Raw genomic sequence first — 19,125 nt, forward strand, 5'->3', positions numbered from 1 at the left:
GCCTGGGCGTGGCGTGGGCGCGGCCTGTGCGTGGGCGTGGGCGCGGCCTGGGAGTGGCCTGGGCGTGGCGTGGGCGCGGCCTGTGCGTGGGCGTGGGCGCGGCCTGTGCGTGGCCTGTGCGTGGGCGTGGGCGCGGCCTGGGCCTGGGCGTGGCCTGGGCCTGGGCGTGGCCTGTGCGTGGGCGTGGGCGCGGCCTGGGAGTGGCCTGGGCGTGGCGTGGGCGCGGCCTGTGCGTGGGCGTGGGCGCGGCCTGGGCGTGGCCTGTGTGTGGGCGTGGGCGCGGCCTGGGCCTGGGCGTGGCCTGGGCGTGGGCGTGGGCGTGGCCTGTGCGTGGGCGTGGGCGCGGCCTGGGCGTGGCCTGTGCGTGGGCGTGGGCGCGGCCTGGGCGTGGCCTGTGCATGGGCGTGGGCGCGGCCTGGGCCTGGGCGTGACCTGGGCCTGGGCGTGGCCTGTGCGTGGGCGTGGGCGCGGCCTGGGCGTGGGCGTGGGCGCGGCCTGGGAGTGGCCTGGGCGTGGGCGTGGGCGCGGCCTGGGCGCGGCCTGGGCGTGGGCGTGGGCGCGGCCTGGGCCTGGGCGTGGCCTGGGCCTGGGCGTGGCCTGTGCGTGGGCGTGGGCGCGGCCTGGGCGTGGCCTGGGCGTGGGCGTGGGCGTGGCGCTGCCAGGAAAGCCGCGGGGCCCCGGGCTCGGGCTGCGAGGGCCGCGCGGGCCGCGTTCCAGGACATGGGCGACCGGTATGCGGCGCTGCTCCGCGCCCAGCTGCATCTGGATTTCATCCACGCCAACTCGTGAGTGCCCCCGTATAGCCGGGTCGGTGGGGAGGCTTTCCGCACAACCGACAGGACTTTTGCCCATCTCCTCGCCAAGTGCCCTTTAAACAAAGAAAAAAGGAACTTGGTATCATTGATTTAAGGATTGATTTATTTAAAATGCATATGCTTTTTTTTCTTAAGCAACGAAACAGTGATGAAGATGTATATTCTAAATCAGGCTGAACGCCTGTGGTGCTCTTCATTGAATACCCAGGGGTACGAAGGCCCCACATTAATCACTAAACAAAACCACTTAATTGTAGGTCAGCAGAAGCCTCGGTCTACCCACTTGGCCTGTCTACAGTCATTTCTCTACCGAGCACGCTGACATTTTAAAGACTAAAGTTGCCCTCCAGAGAGCAGTGGCTACCCACTCGTGTTCTTGCCTGGAGAATCCCACGGACAGAGGAGCCTGGCGGGCCACAGTCCGTGGGGTCGCAGAGAGCGGGACACGCCTGAAACTAAAGCCAGAGAGCAACGTGTGTTTGTTGATTCCAGCTGCTGCCGCCTCCCGAGTCTTCCTGAAAGTGTAACCTCTTTGAAGACAGGACTCTCACATGCCAGTTCTTACTAGGACACTCTTCTGTCAGGCGGCCAGTATCCTTTTTGAATACCCTGTAAGGGGTTATTTCGAATATTCACAGGGCAGAGGCGAATGGCAGCATTTTTCTCTTGTTATTTCCAGCACAGCAAAGCCTAGTAGTGAGTGCTAGCTTGCTTCTGGGCAACCTTTTTAGTAATCTGGGTTTACCAAAAGACCTGACTGATAGAAAGAGTGTAGCAGAACTGAAGCAACAGGAATGGAAGCGTGAGGAAGCCAGGCCTTGCTGCTTGGGACAAGCAGTGTCCTTCTTACAGACCACAGAAGAAAACGCCCAGGCAGTATTCAGCAGGTGCTTAGTTTTCACTTGGTATCATGGAGAATGATTTAAGCTGGGAAGGATGGTGCAGAACATTAAGCGTTAGCTGAGGCAGAAGACAGATGAAGAGCTAGTCATTTTGAGTAAGTGGAAGAAAAACTTCGAGTGCTGGAAAGGCTGCATTTTATCTTAGAAAGTTCTTTAGCCTTCTTTTTGTCTAGTTTCTGCAGCTCTTTTGCTCCCTAGCCGCCTCCTCCCTCGCAAACTACCTCCCTCAAACCACCAAGTTACCAGTTGGTGGTCTGGTAACTTAATAAAAGTGAGGGCTGCATGAAGCAACAGCAGCAAAATCAGCCACAACTTGGGCTACTCTCAGGTCCCTGGGATAAGATGTTGTGATAGTTTCAGGTGAACGGTGAGGGCGTTCAGCCATGCGTACACATGCATCCACTCTCCCTCACACTCGCCTCCCATCCAGGCTGCCGCCTGCTCTGCAGTATGTTCTTGTTGGTTATCATTTTACATGTAGCAGTGTGTGCATCCATCCCAGACTCCCTGACTGTCCTCTACTCCCAGGCAACCATAAGCTTGTGACTCTGTGAGTCTCTGTTTCTGTTTTCTAAATAAGTTCATTTGTATCATTTCTTTTTAGATTCTCATATAAGGGTCATCACACAGATTCCAGTTCAGATTTTTGACTGAGACTTGCCTTTAAGGAGACTTGCCTCAGTAAAACAGCAGTGACTTTTTTATTCCTCCTTTGCATCACCCCCACATCCAGTCCACCCTTAAATCCTCTTCATGCTCTCTCTTGGGTCTCAGGTTCATGTTTCTCTTCGTATTTAATGCCATCTCCTTTCTGGATATCACATAGGCTCTAAACCGGATTCTCTGCTTCCTGTTCTTGCTCCCCTATGATCAGGTTTTCTGAAAGCTGCCACAGTGAGCTTTTCAAAATGTACACCAGATACGTCCCTTTATTAAAGCACAGTGATGGTTTCCAGTTGCGTGTGGACCAAGTATGAGCTCCTAACTGGAGGAGGAGGTGCTCCGTGCCCTGACCATCCCACTTCTCAGTGTGATGGCACAGATTTACTGCAGCGGGAGCAGACTGGCCTCCTTTGGTCTTTTCTGCTTCAAGGACTTCGCACGTCCTGTTCTTGCTGGAGGGTTTCCACTCTAGCTCTGCAAGGGACTGAATTCTCATCTTCCAGGGTTCAGTCCATGTCTTCTGTGAACAGAGGCTCTGCCTTCCTCAGCAGACTTCTGCATCACTGTGTTACCATCTTTATATGTTTTACTTGTGTATTTTTCATATCCCCCTCTAGCTTCAGCCCCAAAAGTGTAAAGCCCATGTCTGCCCGCATTGGCACGTGGCAGGAAGTCAGTAAAAGTCTTGAGTGAAATTGTACAGAAGCTTATATGGCTTTCTTTTTTTTTTTTGGTCAGAATGATTGAAGTTACTTCTCTGAAGGATTGTTTAGAAAGGCTTATGGTTTGAAGTACTGCTTTTATAAAGCATATCACTGACACTTTTCTTTTGCTGTATTTTAGATTTTTAAGTACTAAATTTCTTTTGATTGAAGGACACCTTTTTGCAACAATTGTATTAGTGGGTTTATTTTAATGAAAAATTTGAAAGCTGACTAGAGTCAAGAGATCCCACCATCATCAGCATGGGTTTATAGTTTCAGTTCAGTTCAGTTCAGCTGCTCAGTTGTGTCTGACTCTTTGCGACCCCGTGAACCGCAGCACCCCAAGCCTCCCTGTCCATCACCAACACCCGGAGTCCACCCAAACCCATGTCCATCGAGTCGGTGATGCCATCCAACCATCTCATCCTCTGTCATCCCCTTCTCCTCCTGCCCTCAATCTTTCTCAGGATCAGGCTCTTTTCCAGTGAGTCAACTCTCCGCATCAGGTGGCCAGAGTGTTGGAGTTTCAGCTTCATCATCAGTCCCTCCAATGAACATCCAGGACTGATCTCCTTTAGGATGGACTGGTTGGATCTCCTTGCAGTCCAGGGGACTCTCAAGAGTCTTCTCCATCACCACAGTTCAAAAGCATCAATTCTGCGCTCAGCTTTCTTTATAGTCTAACTCTCACATCCATACATGAACACTGGAAAAACCATAGCCTTGACTAGACGGACCTTTGTTGACAAAGTAGTGTCTCTGCTTTTTAATATGCTGTCTAGGTTGGTCATAACTTTCCTTCCAAGGAGTAAGCGTCTTTTAATTTCATGGCTGCAGTCACCATTCCCAAAATAGATATGTGTATACATTTTTAAGAAATAAATTTTTGGCTACAGCGTTGTCCTGTGGTCTGGGGTATTTGGAGTTGCTGAGACATTGCAGATGATCCTTTCTCCTGTATAAATGAGCAGGTTTTTTAAATTGTTGACCATCCTATGCTATTTCTTTATTGAGAAATGAAGGAAATTACAGATGGTTAGTATTAGTACTAACCATATTTTAACATACCAAAATGTTAAAATACTAGCATTTTGAAAGCAACGGTAGATATTTGTTAGTCAAACAATGAAATCAGTGAGCATGCATAACAACTCTGCAGGGAAAAAAATCACAGAACACTCTATGATAGCGTATGTAAGACAGTCTATTAATTTTTGTGTCATTAAAGCAAAAATTGCAATCCATGTAGTTTGTTTTTTTTAAAGCTTGTACCCAAGCTTTTCACTCTTATTATAAGAGGATGATAATTTCAAACTAGAGGGGATCAACAAAGTCTTTGAATACTAGCAAATTTAAAGTTTTTTAAAGGTTTAAATTTAAAAAAAACTTTAATTCCATTTTAAATTCCAATTTAGTTATTCAAATTTAGATATCCAGTTTAGTTATCCAATTTAGTTTTGTTTGGATTGAAGAAGGAACCTGAGGATTCCTTTTCCCGTCATCCTAACTGTCCCAAATCTGGCAAATAGGGCCAAACTTAATTTCTCTCTAATAATGCAGGAGTGGCATAAAAAGGCCAGTGAGTGGCTCTTCTGAGCTACTCACAGATTAGAGTGAAACAGAGGGTGTACTATGAGACAAATGCGCAGATGTTTGCTGATAAATGTGTTTCTCTTGCTTCTGCTACCTGTGTACTATATATAAAAAGAAAACTGCTGACTGAATCTTCCCTTCATGCTGCGTTAAGGCTGCCGATTGAATACCCACATCAGGAAGTGGGAGGCACATGCGGGAACCTGAGGGCGGTGTGACTCCCCCGCAGAGAAGCAGTCAGCCTTCGAAGGAGCGGCCGTGACGGCCGTCCAGTGCTCTCTGTACCCGGGACGTGTCAGGAGGGCCAGGGGAGCGTGAATGCTGCTCATCTGTGACATGATTTAGGGCGCGGGCTTTTCCGAGGTGAAAAGATTCTGCAGAAAAGTGTAGGTTAGTGGTGCAGACAGTGGTAGCCTGCCAATACCTGTGTCCGCAGATGAAATCTTAAGGTCTTCCAGTGAGTCTGGGTTTTGGTCAAGGTTTTCCAGAAATTATTTGGCCTTAAATAATATAGTTTTAGTGAAACATTCTCTGAAAAGCTGAAATGCTTATAAAGCAATATTAAAATGTCCAAATTTGCTCTAAGTACAGTCAGGTCCTTGAAGTCTTTGTTTTATTAGGAGTAAATAAGATATTTTGGCGATAGGGTCCTTAGCCCTGGGTATGTAGTGGAGTACCTGCACTTCAGAATCTTGACTTGAGAGATTTCCAGAATAACTTCTTAATTGATTGTCTACCTCAAACTAGAGAACATTGCATGTGTCTTGAACCTTTTACATTGATTACAGAATTGGTTTAATTTCCCTCTGTTTCTTCATTAGCACCACTCACAGTTTCCTTTTTGGAGCACTGGCTGAATTGCTGGACAATGCAAGGTAAGGCTTATTGTAAACAAAGGTTATTCAAAGGATTTTGTGACATTAATAGAGTCTAGCCATGTTAGATGAAAATATGATGTCCTTTTCTCCACTTGGAATGCTTCATGAGTTGATTTCCTATAAAATCAAGGTGTGACAGGAAAAATAACAGTTGAAGGGAGAAGTTATTCATTTTTATTCAGTTTGTATTTATGATTAGACTTGAAGTACTGGTAAATTGGACATCTGTTTTTGTGTTAATAATCATGTAATGGGGCTTCTCTGGTAGCTCAGCTGGGAATCCACCTGCAATTCGGGAGACCCTGGTTCAATTCCTGGGTCAGGAAGATCTGAAAAAGGGATAGGCTACCCACTCCAGTGTTATTGGCCTTCCCTGCTGGCTCAGACGGTAAAGAATCCTCCTGCAATGCGGGAGCCCTGGGTTTGATCCCTGGGCTGGGAAGATCCCTTGGAGGGGGGTAAGGCAGCCCACTCCAGTATTCTTTCCTGGAGAATCCCCACAGATGAGGATCCTGGTGGGCTGCAGTCCATGGGGTCACAAGGAGTCACGCAGTAGTGAGCAGTTAAGAACAGCACGGCACGGGGCTTCCCTGGGGCTCAGTGGTAAAGAATCTGCTGCCAGTGCAGGAGAGGTGGGTTTGATCCTTGGGTCGGGAAGATCCCCTGGAAGAGGAGATGGCAATCCACTCCGGTATTCTTGCCTGGAGAATCCCACGGACAGAGGAGCCTGGTGGGCTATAGCCCATGAGGTTGTAAAGAGTTGGAGATGACTTAGCAACTAAGAACAGCAGCACAGTGTATATTATATACTATTTATGTTTAGTAAATATATTCCCTGCCACTGACTGATGACTGTATTTCAGTGTTTTACATTTTCTCCTCATTTTTAGCTTTAGAAGGGAGGTGACTGTGGCCACAGGGTGTAGCCATTTAAGCAGCCAGCAAGACCTCCTTCCTGCTCAACAGAGCCCAACACTAAGTAAAAAGTCCCTGGCTCCCCTTTTTGTGAAACTCTGCAGAACACGTGGAATCATAGTCATCAACAAAAGGAGGGAAAAGAAGGAAAAATAAAGTCGGTTGGTCAGAAGAGCTGTGAACTCAACTTAGATAGAGCTAACAGGGACCCGGCCTCTGCACACGAATGTTCGTGGTTCGTCTCTCTCCAGGAAGGCCGAGTTTCTGCTGTTTGCTCGAGCTCTGAAGCAGTATTCTCGTATCCACTAACCCTCTGTCCTACTAAAGTTCTGTTTTCAGCAACTTGATGCCTGTGACTGTAAAAGAATGTACCGGTGCATTTTTCCTGCTGTCTTTTCACCTATAAAGTTGTTTCACTTGTTCATTTTAACAAAGGAGGGCAAGTAATATCAGAGTATAGAACAAATCCAACAATGGGACTAGTTTATGGAGAGTGACTGGCAAAGAAAGATTGACTGCAGACTCAGGGGAGCGGTAGAAATATGATCCTTTGAGCAGTTCTTTGGGCAGCGCTTGTAATCTGGCAGCACCTTGACCAAGTCTAGCTTGCCTCATGTTTGACTCATAGTGAAACTTTGTACAGTATTCATAAAGAATAAGAGGAAGGATTGTGTATAAAGTTTGAGAAGATGAAGTGCCATGTGAAAAAAACCAAAACTGGATCCCATGCTTTTTCTTCCCCAAGATTACATGTAGCAACTTTGAGACCAACTCAGTAGGATCAGGCATGTAGCAGGTGCGCTCTTGGGACCAGCCTGTGTCTTCAGCTTTGCCATTCCCAGGGTTCTCCATGGCCAGCCTGAACTCCGCAACTTGTCTGTCTTCAGGGGATACTGGAGTTTGTCCCCACTGCTTAGATGCCAGTGAAGTGAAGTGAAGTCGCTCAGTCGTGTCCGGCTCTTTGCAGTCCCATGGACTGGGGCCTACCAGGCTCCTCCCATGGGATTTTCCAGGCAAGAGTACTGGAGTGGGTTGCCATTTCCTTCTCCAGGGGATCTTCCCCACCCAGGGATCAAACCTGGGTCTCCCGCATTGTAGGTAGACGCCTTACCATCTGAGCCACCAGGGATGTCTAGATGCCAGTAATTGACAACAAATAAAGCTATTTAACAGACTTAAGATCCTCTGTCGATCTTATGAAGGTCTTCGTAAAGTCCCTGTGTTACTCTGAGATGTTATTTCATATCATTGTATTCAAGATTTTGATGGTTTCCTGTTGTCTAAATTAGAACTGGACGGTATTAAAAGAATGTTGTGGAAAGAGTAGGAAAAAATATGATGGGACAGGAAGAAAATCCTTAGGGGACTCCTCCTGATAAAACAGGTGTTCAGAGAGAAAGTACCTGGATTTAAGTACAAAGCTTATTATGAATGTCTTAACATGCTATAAAGGTGAATGACTTTTCTTTGTCTTACCCCATGGAATTTCTCTGTGAAGAAACTGTTTCTATGAAAAAATAGTATAGTGATATTTATTGAGAAATTATTGTACACATGGTACCCTGTATAATGTATGCTTATATAATGGAGATTATGATACCTGTGGTAAGGGTTAGGTGGAAAGGTTTAAGGATACGTCGTTCAGAATTTGTCACATAGAAAATGCCCAAGAAAGGGCCATGGTAACTCCAGAATTTCTGTGGAGGAAGCATCAGAAGAAGCAGCTGGGTAGAGCAAGGAGCTAAGGGGCCAGCTTTGTATGACGAGGACAGTGTACCTACCTGATGGACCCAGGCTAGTTTCGGGTTGAGACTTAAAGAAATTTTGGGAGACACAGGTTTCCCCGTCTGAGTCCCATTGTTACTGTTCTGAGTTTCCTTCTAGATCCCTCTTTCCTCAACATGCTCACTTCCTAGTCAGTTAAGACCTCACTATATCTTCTGCCTCTCTCTCACAGCTTTTCATGTGGAAACCTGGACCTTCTGGCTCTTTTTCCTTGCCTTTTAAAGTTTTTACTTTAAGAGAATACACAAATAGTATCTGTGAATTGTAGACAACTAAGAAAAAGCTAAGGCGCTGGTAACCTCCTCGCGGGCGGGCCGGGGGTGCTGCGTACAGCTTACTTCTCTGTAAAAGGCCAGGTGTTAAGGATTCCCCTGTGCAGGCCACACGTCCTCTGTGGAGGCCGTTCAAATGTCCCGTTAGAGTGTGAAGGCAGGCTGCAGGCATCAGGCAAGCAAATGTGTAAACAACAATGTGTGAATAAGTGATCACGATTGTGTTCCGTGAACTTTACTCACAAAGAAGAGCTATGGTCAAGATTCGGCCCATAGACCCTAGATGGTCAACTCTGACCTAGAGAAAACCGCTGTTAACATTTGATGTCTTTCCTTATAGACACACACATGTGGATCACATACGTTCTTTTAAAATGTGATCGTATGGTCACTCAGTTCAGGTCAGTCGCTCAGTCGTGTCCGACTCTTTGCGACCCCATGAACCGCAGCACGCCAGGCCTCCCTGCCCATCACCAACTCCCGGAGTTTACCCAGACTCATGTTCATTGAGTCGGTGACGCCATCCAGCCATCTCATCCTCTGTCGTCCCCTTCTCCTCCTGCCCCCAATCCATATAAGCAATTTCTTTGGTTCTAAAATATATGAAAGTCTTCATATGACGTCTGGATTATTTTCCAACCAACTTTTTAATGCTCATATCCATTTACTTGAGCCTCTTGTGTAACTACCACTAAATTCTATCTTTTCTTTTAAATTTCTGAGTATTAGGCTTTGTAGCATTCTCAAATTATGAGTGATCATAAATCTTAGTCTGCAAATGCAGGGAAGAATATTTTAGTAGCTGTTTTTAAAGAAATTTAAGTGGATTTCTCCATTGTTATCTGACAGTAGGTCATCTGTCACATGAGCAATTCAGATTAATGTAATTTTCAAAAGCACAATATCAGACCGAAGCAATAATATTTTTATATTGTTTTCAGAGATGCAGGGGCTGCGAGACTTGATGTGTTTTCAGGTGAGCACATTTGCTTTTTTATTTTTTCTTCTAATGGAAAACCTGTAGTTATTTTGATTTTCTTTTATTTCATGAAAATCAAACCACATTCTATAGATTATTAATGCAATCTAAGTGCTTCGTGCATTCAGGGACCCTGTGGGGAGCCAGGTTGAGAACAGTACACTCTTAGTGAAGTTGTTCACTTGTTACGGGACTCGTTTATAAAATTAGATCTTCCAGGGATTTGTGAAAGCAGCAGAGTGAGTTGGAGCAGTTTGTCTGCCACGGGAAAACTGTTTTATTTTAAAATGAATATTAACTTGATGCGTATTCATAATTAACTATATGTCATTCCCAACTTATCACAGTTTTAAAGTGCGTAAGTGAATGTGCAGTATGAATGTTGAAAGGCCATAAAATTCAAACCAAGCATGTTTTCTTTATTGACTTCATTTTCAGTCACCAAATACTTATTTCACTTACTAGTTTTTTTTATTAGAATACAGAAGAAGTTAGGTTTGTGATCCAGTCCTGTAGTTAACACTACCTGGAGAAATACCTGTTGGGTTAAAGCTGATTCCCAATCCGGATTTTGTCAGCTCTCCTATAGATATTGGCTGTTGGTCACAGGCCAGAGGACGCGGTTCATAATGTAAATCCTTATCAGTATTTAAAAAGTGACTCAGTTCAATTCCGTTTTCTAAGTGTTTAAGATTTTGTGCTAGGTGGGTGCTTGTGGCCCGTGAGGAAGAGGTTTTGGTTCCGGTTCATGCACATCTTGAAAGATTTGAGGAAACCAAGTAAATGCCACTCTCCTTCGCTTTCTGCTCCTGGGTTCTGAGAAGTTTGAGAAATAAGAGCGCTGGTCTTCACTGCTGACGGATTCTTGGAGTGCGGGGCTCCGCGTGGGAGCGCATCAGGCGCCTGCCCTTGTCGTGGCCCCGAGCTCTGCGGGCAGCTCGCTCCCAGAGGGAACAGGAGAGGTCTGAGCTGCACCTTCTCATAGTTATCCTTCCCCAGCTTACTAGTCAGATGAATGCACGTTCATCTCGTTGCTCCAGGAGAAGGGGATCAAGGGACAGGAAAGGGTGGGCCCCTTACCACTGCCGCCTGAACTCCGGTCCCCACAGGAGGAAATGTCAGCAGCGGAGAAAAAGTGACCTTCCATCCATATCCAGTTATATAAGTGAAAACGGGACAAGTGTCTCCTGCCTGGGAGAAACTCTCAGCCTGGTAGGAACACAGAGAAAGAATGCCTCTTCCTAAAGAGCCAGGGGTTGAAATGTGGATGTGATTGGTGTTAGGTAGTGTGGGAAGAGAAGAATTTTCCCGTCTGAGGAATAATTGTGAGAAAAAGAATGCAGGTAGACTAGTTCGGAGACTCATTCATTTATTCAGTAACAGCTTACTGAGTGGCTGTTACGAAGGGGCCAAGCAGTTTTTCTGGGTGCTGGGGACAGAGCAAGGAGCACATGTCTGCTGAAGCCTGTGCACCGTGGAGCGTGCATTCTAAGGAGGACAGCTCGGCTGTAAAGAAGTGGACAAGAAAATAATATGCCGGGCCATAATAAATGCTAAAAAGAAAAAAGAAGACGGGGGATAAGAGGACAGAGAGTGGTGGGAAAGATGTACTATTTTTCATGGGGTGATTAGGGAAGGTTACTGTAAATAGGTAATAAGCCAGCCCAGAGCTGAGTGACAATGAGGGAGTGAGCCCTATGGATATTTGGAGAAAAAGCATCCAGGAGACAAGGACTGGGCGAGGTTGACTAGAGCTAAGAGCCAGAGCCAAATCGGGTGAGCACCTTGAATACCATACTAAGGTTATTTTCTTTCCGTAGCCAGGGGACCATTCAGTCGTCTAGAGCAATGTCATTTTACAAATCAGAAATGTGCTCTTTTCTTTTTAAAGAAAGCTACTCCAGCGAGATTACAGGATGGTTTGTAGATGGTTTGCAGAAGTGTGAAAGGAATGATCTACACAAGATTTCATGCGGATTCAAACAAAGGCAGTGGTCCTCACAGTGGAGAAGGGAGAAGACATTCAAGCTGAATTTCATTCACAGCACACATATGATTGATAAAGGGTTGAAGGGTTGAGAAGAATTGTCTGGAATCACAGAGTTCAACAAAAGTGATCAAATGCTGAGAATTCACACAGTATGTTCTTTTGGGGGAGTACAGGACCCCAGGAGGGCATCGCGATATTCACTTCACCCCACTTTCTCTAGCACTTGGCGTTATTACAAAAAATAAACAAGCATCTTTGCAGTTTGCATTGAAAGGGGCTCTTTTTTCTGTATTTAGGTTTTATGTGTTTTGTGAAAAACTGAACTTACGGTTTTTTAATTTTAAATTACCTATTCATGTTATAAAACTTTATTGCTGCAAACCATAATATGGCTATCAACCTAGCAAATTGATTTTTCTTAAAAAAGATGAAAAAAATAAACTAGGGCAAAGGCTTATGCACCAATAGATAGAATTGGTATTGGGGTGCAAAATTAAGCACTGGATTAGTTTTTAAATTTACTGAGGCATGTGAATTACTTTCCAATTTTAAGTTTCCTTTAACTTTAGGGCTATAAAATCCAAACTGAATATGTTCAGACATGGCTGTTGTATCCGTCTGAGTGTACTAGTTCTAGTAAGCATGGATACGCATTCCATACATTTTTTAGTGCTTACTAAGTGGAAGGCTCTGGGCTAAGTGATGAGTATGCACAGGGCCTCCTTTTAAGAAATCACCATCCTAGTAAAGGATGTCTGGAAAATCCAGTATGCAGTTTCACTTTTATGAGTAGAAGGCCCTTAGCTTTCATCATATCTCTGAGTTAGCTGAGTTCCAAAAAGTAGAAACCACTTGTCTGGAAGAGAAACGGATGCCTCAACAGGTGTTTGAATGTACTTTGAAAAGTAGGAAACAAGTTATAAGGAAAGCATTCATTATGGCTGCTTGATGATGTGGAAGAATTAGGAAGTCTTCCTAGAAGAAATAGTGTATGAGCAGAGAATGAAAGGAAAACAGGCCTGAGCCTAGATCAAGCGTGGAAAGTGTGAAGGAGCAGAATATATAGTGGCTTGGATCTGGAGAGAACATAGGACGCTGATAGTGTTGCAGAAATGTTTGAGATGTTCGCGATTAAGCCCGAGGTGAGTATTTGTATGGAAGTGGAAGAGTGCGGTATGGGCAGGGGAGAGGATGGCAAGAGATGAGCGCGGAGGGTGCATTAGGGTTCTTCAGAGGAACAGCACCTTTGGTAGGTAGACAGAGATGTCTGCCAGCCCCGTTCTCTCTCTGCCCTCTCTGTCTCTGTCTGTCTGTCTGTCCATCTCAGTTTCTCTCCTTCTGTCTGATAGACGTATAGTGGAGAGAGAGGAAGAGGAGGAGGGGCATTATTTTAAGGAATTGACTGACTTGATTATGGGGCCTGGCAGGTGTGAAATCTGCAGGGCCACTGGCAGGTTGGAAAGCCAGGTGACATGATGTTGCAGTCTTAAGTTATAAATCTTTAGGCAGGCCAGCAGCCTGTATGCCCAAGCAGGATTTCTGTGCTGCAGTCTTGAGGCAGAAAATTGATGCTTCTTTGGGAAACCTCAGTCTTTGCTTTTACAACCTGTAACCAACCAATTGGATGAGGCCAACCCACAGTATAGAGGGTACCTGCTTTGCTTACAGTTAGCTGATTGTAAATGTTAATTATATTGATACTTTCATAGCAACATCTTGTTGACCAAACAGCTAACACCATAGCTTAAACAGGTTGACACATAAAATTAACCATCTTAGAGAGGTGGGAGGATCAGTTTATGAAAGACAGCTAGATTTGTTAACTGGTTTGGCTTTCATCCTGTGATCAGTGGGAAGGCATGCAAGGGTTATAAGCAGTCCAGTTCAGTTCAGTTGCTCAGTCGTGTTCGACTCTTTGCGACTCCATGAACCATAGCACGCCGGGCCTCCCTGTCCATCACCAACTCCTGGAGTCCACCCAAACCCATGTCCATTGAGTTGATGATGCCATCCAACCATCTCATCCTGTTATCCCCTTCTCCTCCTGCCCTCAATCTTTCCCAGCATCAGTCTTTTCAGATGAGTCAGCTGTTCGCATTAGGTGGCCAGAGTGTTGGAGTTTCAGCTTCAGCATCAGTCCTTCCAATGAACACCCAGGACTGATCTCCTTTAGGGTGGACTGGTTGGATCTGCTTGCAGTCCAAGGGACTCATAAGCAGGAGAGCAGTGAAACCCGTGATCGGCTGCAGACTGGCTGCACCCTTTCATTTGTAGGAGCAAGGAGCAGAGAGGGTGGGGACTGCCACTGGAATCCAGAAGAGACATGGTGGTTTCCTGAACCAAGGCAGTATTGTGGGGATGGAGAAAGTGGTCAAATTTGAGACACATGAGGAGGTAGAATTGAGCAGACATGTCTCTCCATCAGGTCAGGAAGTGGAGAACTTGATCCTAAGACTTTGACTTAGGCAGCCAAAGCCTAATGGCAGAGTGATGCCATTTGTTGAGCGGAAAGCACCAGAAGGAGGAGGTAGTCTGATGAGGGAGAAGGTGCTGTGGTTTGTTTTGGACATGCATACTTACCGATGGCTCAGATGGGGAAGAATCTGGCTGCAATGCAGGAGAGCTAGGTTCGTCCCTGGGTCAGGAAGAAGATCCCCTGGAGGAGGGTGTGACAGCTCACTCAGAATTCTTGCCTAGGATATCCCATGGGCAGAGGAGCCTGGCAGGCTGCAGTCCACGGGGTCGCAGAGAGTGTCGGACATGACCGAGTGACCAAGCGCGCACACACCCACTCTTAACCGATAGTAGGAATCCGTCTGAGATCCACAGTTTTAAGGGGCTGAAAAAAACAAGGCCAAGGCTCAGAGTGAGTTCTAGGGGAGGGAATACTGCATTTTGAGGTGGTGATTGTCTGTAAGCCCTCACTGGAATTTATGGAACAGTTAAGCATTGTATGGGCTTCCGAGCTGGCTCAGCGGTGAAGACGCCACCTGCCTGGGCAGGCGATGCAGGCTGGATCCCTGATCAGGACGATCCCTCGGAGAAGGAAATGGAAACCCACTCCAGTATTCACGCCTGGGAAATCCCAGGGGCAGAGAAACCCGGCAGGCTCCTCTGGGGTTGCAAAGAGTCGGAAATCGCTGAGCCACGGAGCGTGCACATGTAACTCTTGGGGATTTTGGGTCTTTTCTATCGTTCACCAGAGAAGCACCCTGCTTTCTTCGGTGAGAACTGTGTACCAAGAGCTGCAGAATCAGTTATCGCAACTGCGCAGCCTGAGACTTGTATCAGGCAGTTCCCAGATCTGATAAAGCTTAGGGTGGTCAGGAGGAGCTTTTATTGCTAAACTCCGTCCGAGACCAGTTAGACTCCCTCCCGATGATTCACAGGTGCAGCCAGGGTTGAGAATACTGCGCCGTGCAGAGAACTCAGCTGGAGTTGAATATGGAGAAGGGTCAGCCTTGGTCAGGGGAGGGCTGAACAGAGCAAATCGTAAAGAGGGTAGGAATGTTCTGACACAGAAGTTGAGGTAAGCAGACCAGAAATGAGATGGTTGGGGAGATCCAAAGGGTTTGTAAACAGGAAGTGAGTTGGAGGAGGGGGGATTGAGTGGACACATGACTATAACATGAACCCAGAAGGCTCAGGTAAGATTTTTAGGTACTTATTTATCGATTATCTTGAACATTTAAAAAATGTAGATTAGAGGTAAGCATTGAACACAGAGTTGACTTCACTGGTGTGCTAGAAATGAATCTCAGGACGGAATTCGCAAATCAGTGGCTGCCTGGAGATGGGGTGGGGTGACAGAGCGTGAAAGGCTCAGGAAGGGAGAGACCTCAGGGGCAGGAGGAGGCGCCTGGGCTGATGGTCGTGTTCACTGCCTTGACGTGATGGTTCCACGGATACTTACCTGTGTCAGAATGCGTCAGGTCGCACATGTTAAATATGTGTAGCTTTTTTTGTGTGTAATCTATTTCTCAATAAAGTTGTTATTGAAAGAGAGAGGCTTGCTAGACAGGCTTGCCATATCCAAATGTTGAAATTACTTTGAGAGCCAAATTACAAACTGTGCATTGAAATTAGTCTTCATTAGTTTTAGTTACACCTTCAAAATTTTTAAATAAGAGATTATATTATGTAATTGAATGATATCTCTTCATCATCAAAATTGATTCCAAATAACTTAGGTATTTTCAAAAATATTTACATTTTCAAGAGGTAAGTACTTGCTACCACTAAGAAGCAGCCACAAATGGCTCTTATGGGAATTAGCTACTTGGAAGAGAGCCTGATGAGTTTAATGAGAATGACCTGGATTGACTTTAAAATTAGTGCTTTGGTGGAAGGGTATCAGCATTGATCAATTTGATAGAGAGATCCTGGAGTCACATCCTGGCTCCTTTTATTCCCTCCTCCAGGGAGAAAATGCCTGAGGTTTAAAGGACCAGTTCGATTCCCAAGCAGGGCTTGTCATGCGGTCAGTTCAGGTCAGTCGCACAGCTGTGTCCGACTCTTTGCGACCCCAGGGACTGCAGCACGCATGCTGTGTATGTAGTTTATTAACATGTTTTAAGTCAGTTTAAAGCCTTTTTGTTGCATGATTGTCTTCCTGCTGCAGTTTCTCAGGAGACTATAGCCACGATGATTTTCTGAGCTTCTTCCTTGTGCCTTAAGTGGCTGCGTTTGGGGAGGACAAATAATCATGTGAGCAGCATGCCTTTCTGATGAACAAATTAAGCCCACTATTTATTAGTAATAACTGCTTTCCCTTACAGTGGATAATGAAGAACTGCAGGGTGGATTCATGTTGTGCTTCCTGGATGATGGATGTGGTATGAGTCCTGGTAAGTTAATTATCTAGATTCCTACCTGCCTGTTAGAACAAACAGTCTGAAAACCCATAAAATAAATAAGAATAAATCGAGCCGTCTATATAAAAACAGGTATGGAGCCATTAGGGAAAATAAACCCCAGACTTATTGTTGAGCTTTTTAGGCTTAAGTGTTCCCGCTGACAGTAAATTCATTGTAACCATCTGAAGCAAGACCAAAAGTGAACGTAAATCAGTGTTGCTAGAAAAATGACAGACACGAGGTACAGATTTCTTATAAGGAAGAGCATCTGGGAATGGATGAATCGAACAGTGATTGGATGGACTCTGAGATTATCTAGAGCACACGCTGCAGGTACAACTTGCAAGAGACCCGAGGCAGTTTGAAGTGGCTTTACACTGTTTAAAATTCTCAGCTTGACCTTGAGGTATAGGGGTCACCCTTCCTTGTTTTTAGTGGTCTTTGCTTCTTCCCTGCGTGTTCAAAGGTTTGGTTGCTTCAACTGAATGTTCTCATCACAGTGAAAGTATCTGCCATGCACTGCATGATTTATCTTTGTATCTTCAAGGCTGGTGAAAAGCCGCACACAGTAGGTACAAAGTACTGTTTGCTGTGGAATTGAGATAGCATTCCTTTAGGGAAAGGCTTCTCATGAGCTGAGATACCTCATCCTTGAACTCTTTATTTCATTTTATCATTTATTTTATTTTGACCGTGCTGGGTCGTCGTCGCTGCGTGCAGGCGCCTCCTAGTTGTGGCAAGTGGGGCTTGTGGTGTGCGGGCTGACTCGTTGCGGTGGCTCTTCTTGTTGCAAGGCCCAGACTCTAGGGTGAGCCGGCTCAGTAGTTACGGCAGTCACTCAGTAGTAGTTGCCCCGAAGCACGTGGAATCTTCCTGGACTAGAGATTGAATCCATGTTCCCTGGTTTGTCAGGGAAATTCTTAACCACTAGACCACCAGGGAAGTCCTTCTAGAATTCTTATAACAGTTGTGCATATCCCACAAAGCCAGATTTAACAAACGGTGAGGGAGTTTAAATAATATGCAAGTGTTCTGGTCAGTTCCACACCAGAGGAAAGGATGATCGTCAGTGCTAATAGAAGCTCAGAATAAAAACTACAGCAATTGTATTCAAGTCTCGGAAGACCCCCTTGGTCTAAAAGGTCAGACTATGTGTGGATATGTTCTAAGGCAGTTCTTTAAAAGAGAAGCAGCTCCTTTACATGGGTCCAAACACAAAATAATCCAAACACAGACAAGTGGCAATACAGTTAAAATACAGTTGTATTTTAAGAAGGGTCACTAGTGTTGAGAGCAATTCTTTATTAACATTGGAATTCAAGTGTTAACCGAAAATAGAATCTATCAGTTGTCCAAGCTGAGTTGGAGCAGTCTCAACCTTTTGGAAGAGGTGATGTCCAAACTCTTTTCACTTCCAGCCTTGCTCCATTATAGAGCATTCCTCACACAGCAATCCTGCGCAGACTCTTTTCTTTTAATAGATCATAGCGATGCCCTTGATTAAAGCCCTTAGTCATTTCTCATTACTTCTGAATAAAATTCATACTCCCCAACACTTGCAGTTTCTTGCATTGCTTGGCCTCTGTCCACCTCTGTGACCTTTTCTCGAGCCTTGCACTCTCTTGCTTATGGCCCCCCAGCCACGCCTGGCCGGCCCTCCATCGTTTGAACCTCAGGTCAGAGGACACCCTATGAAGGAGGCCTTTCCTGAGCATTCTGTCTGCAAACTGCGTTCTTGTTAATTCCCTGTAACGTTCTCCTGGTTTTGTGTCCTTCACTTAATACTCTCTGAGAGGATCTCGTTTGTCTGCTTTCTTCTCACTCCATGACATAAAGTTATTGAGGACAGGGGTCATGTCTGTCCTGTTAAGTGTTCTGTCCATGCGCTCAGATCTCTGTCCACCGTACACGAGAGTCTGTGTGGTAGGTGATAAAAACCGTAGGATTTGGTCTTCCACAACTCTGGGTTATAGTTCTCGGGGTACCCTTTATCAGTGTGACCTTGGGAAGGTTACATAAACTCCCGAAACTTAAATTTCCTCATCTGTAACATGCAGATCATATATCTTCCTTCTAGGCTTGTTGTAAATATTAAATAGGTGGTGCAAATAAAGCGTATGCTGTAGTCCCTGGCATATACTGAATGATCAATAAGGGGTAGCTAATAGTTATCATTATTGACACCCTCATCTAATAGTCAGCCCTTAATAAGAGCGTGTGATAAAATGTCCAGTTAGCTTCAGACAAGCGGAGTGACTTTACACAACCATGCCGCTGCACCATAGCAGGTCTGCACCCAGTCTGACACAGGGTCCTCAGGACAGATCTGGGGCGTGTATTCAGGGTGTGTAGCCCAATTGGGAGACCCATTTCTGTCTTTTCCTTTTCCTGGGAGCATGCCTGTTTCTTAGAGGTATGTATGTTTTGAAATTAAGAGGATTCTTTTCCAGAATTCCAGAATGCCTAGAGAGATCAGGAGAATAACTCTCAAAGTGTGAAATAGATAGCCCTTCTTCCCCAGTTAGCAACCTCACATGGGGCTGAATAAGGGCCAAAACCATGGAAAAATTACTAGTGGTACAAATAATTATAGCATCTTTAATTTATTAGCATTTATCAAATGGCATGTATTGTTTTCAAGGTTGACACATCATCTCATTTGTTCCCTTTATCTTTGTCAACAACTCTGTGATGTGTTAATAGCTCCCATTTAGGGTCAAGGAAATTAAGGCTCTACTTCCCAGGGTCACACAGTTAGGTCTCTCTGACCTCT

General features: G+C 45.5%; 1 protein-coding gene across 1 annotated transcript in view; it reads left to right on the forward strand.

Annotated features, from left to right (window-relative positions):
* Positions 1-720: 720 nt before the first annotated feature.
* MORC1 (MORC family CW-type zinc finger 1) overlaps positions 721-19,125 on the forward strand; it is a 151,773-nt gene continuing 133,368 nt past the window's right edge. The window contains exons 1-6 of the mRNA XM_065913846.1: positions 721-785; positions 2,998-3,056; positions 4,907-4,958; positions 5,499-5,552; positions 9,469-9,503; positions 16,275-16,343. Coding sequence (XP_065769918.1) covers positions 721-785; positions 2,998-3,056; positions 4,907-4,958; positions 5,499-5,552; positions 9,469-9,503; positions 16,275-16,343 — 334 coding nt within the window. The remainder of the gene's footprint in view (positions 786-2,997; positions 3,057-4,906; positions 4,959-5,498; positions 5,553-9,468; positions 9,504-16,274; positions 16,344-19,125) is intronic.

The sequence above is a fragment of the Muntiacus reevesi genome, chromosome 21 (assembly GCF_963930625.1).
Source record: "Muntiacus reevesi chromosome 21, mMunRee1.1, whole genome shotgun sequence".
Taxonomy (NCBI): Eukaryota; Metazoa; Chordata; class Mammalia; order Artiodactyla; family Cervidae; genus Muntiacus; species Muntiacus reevesi.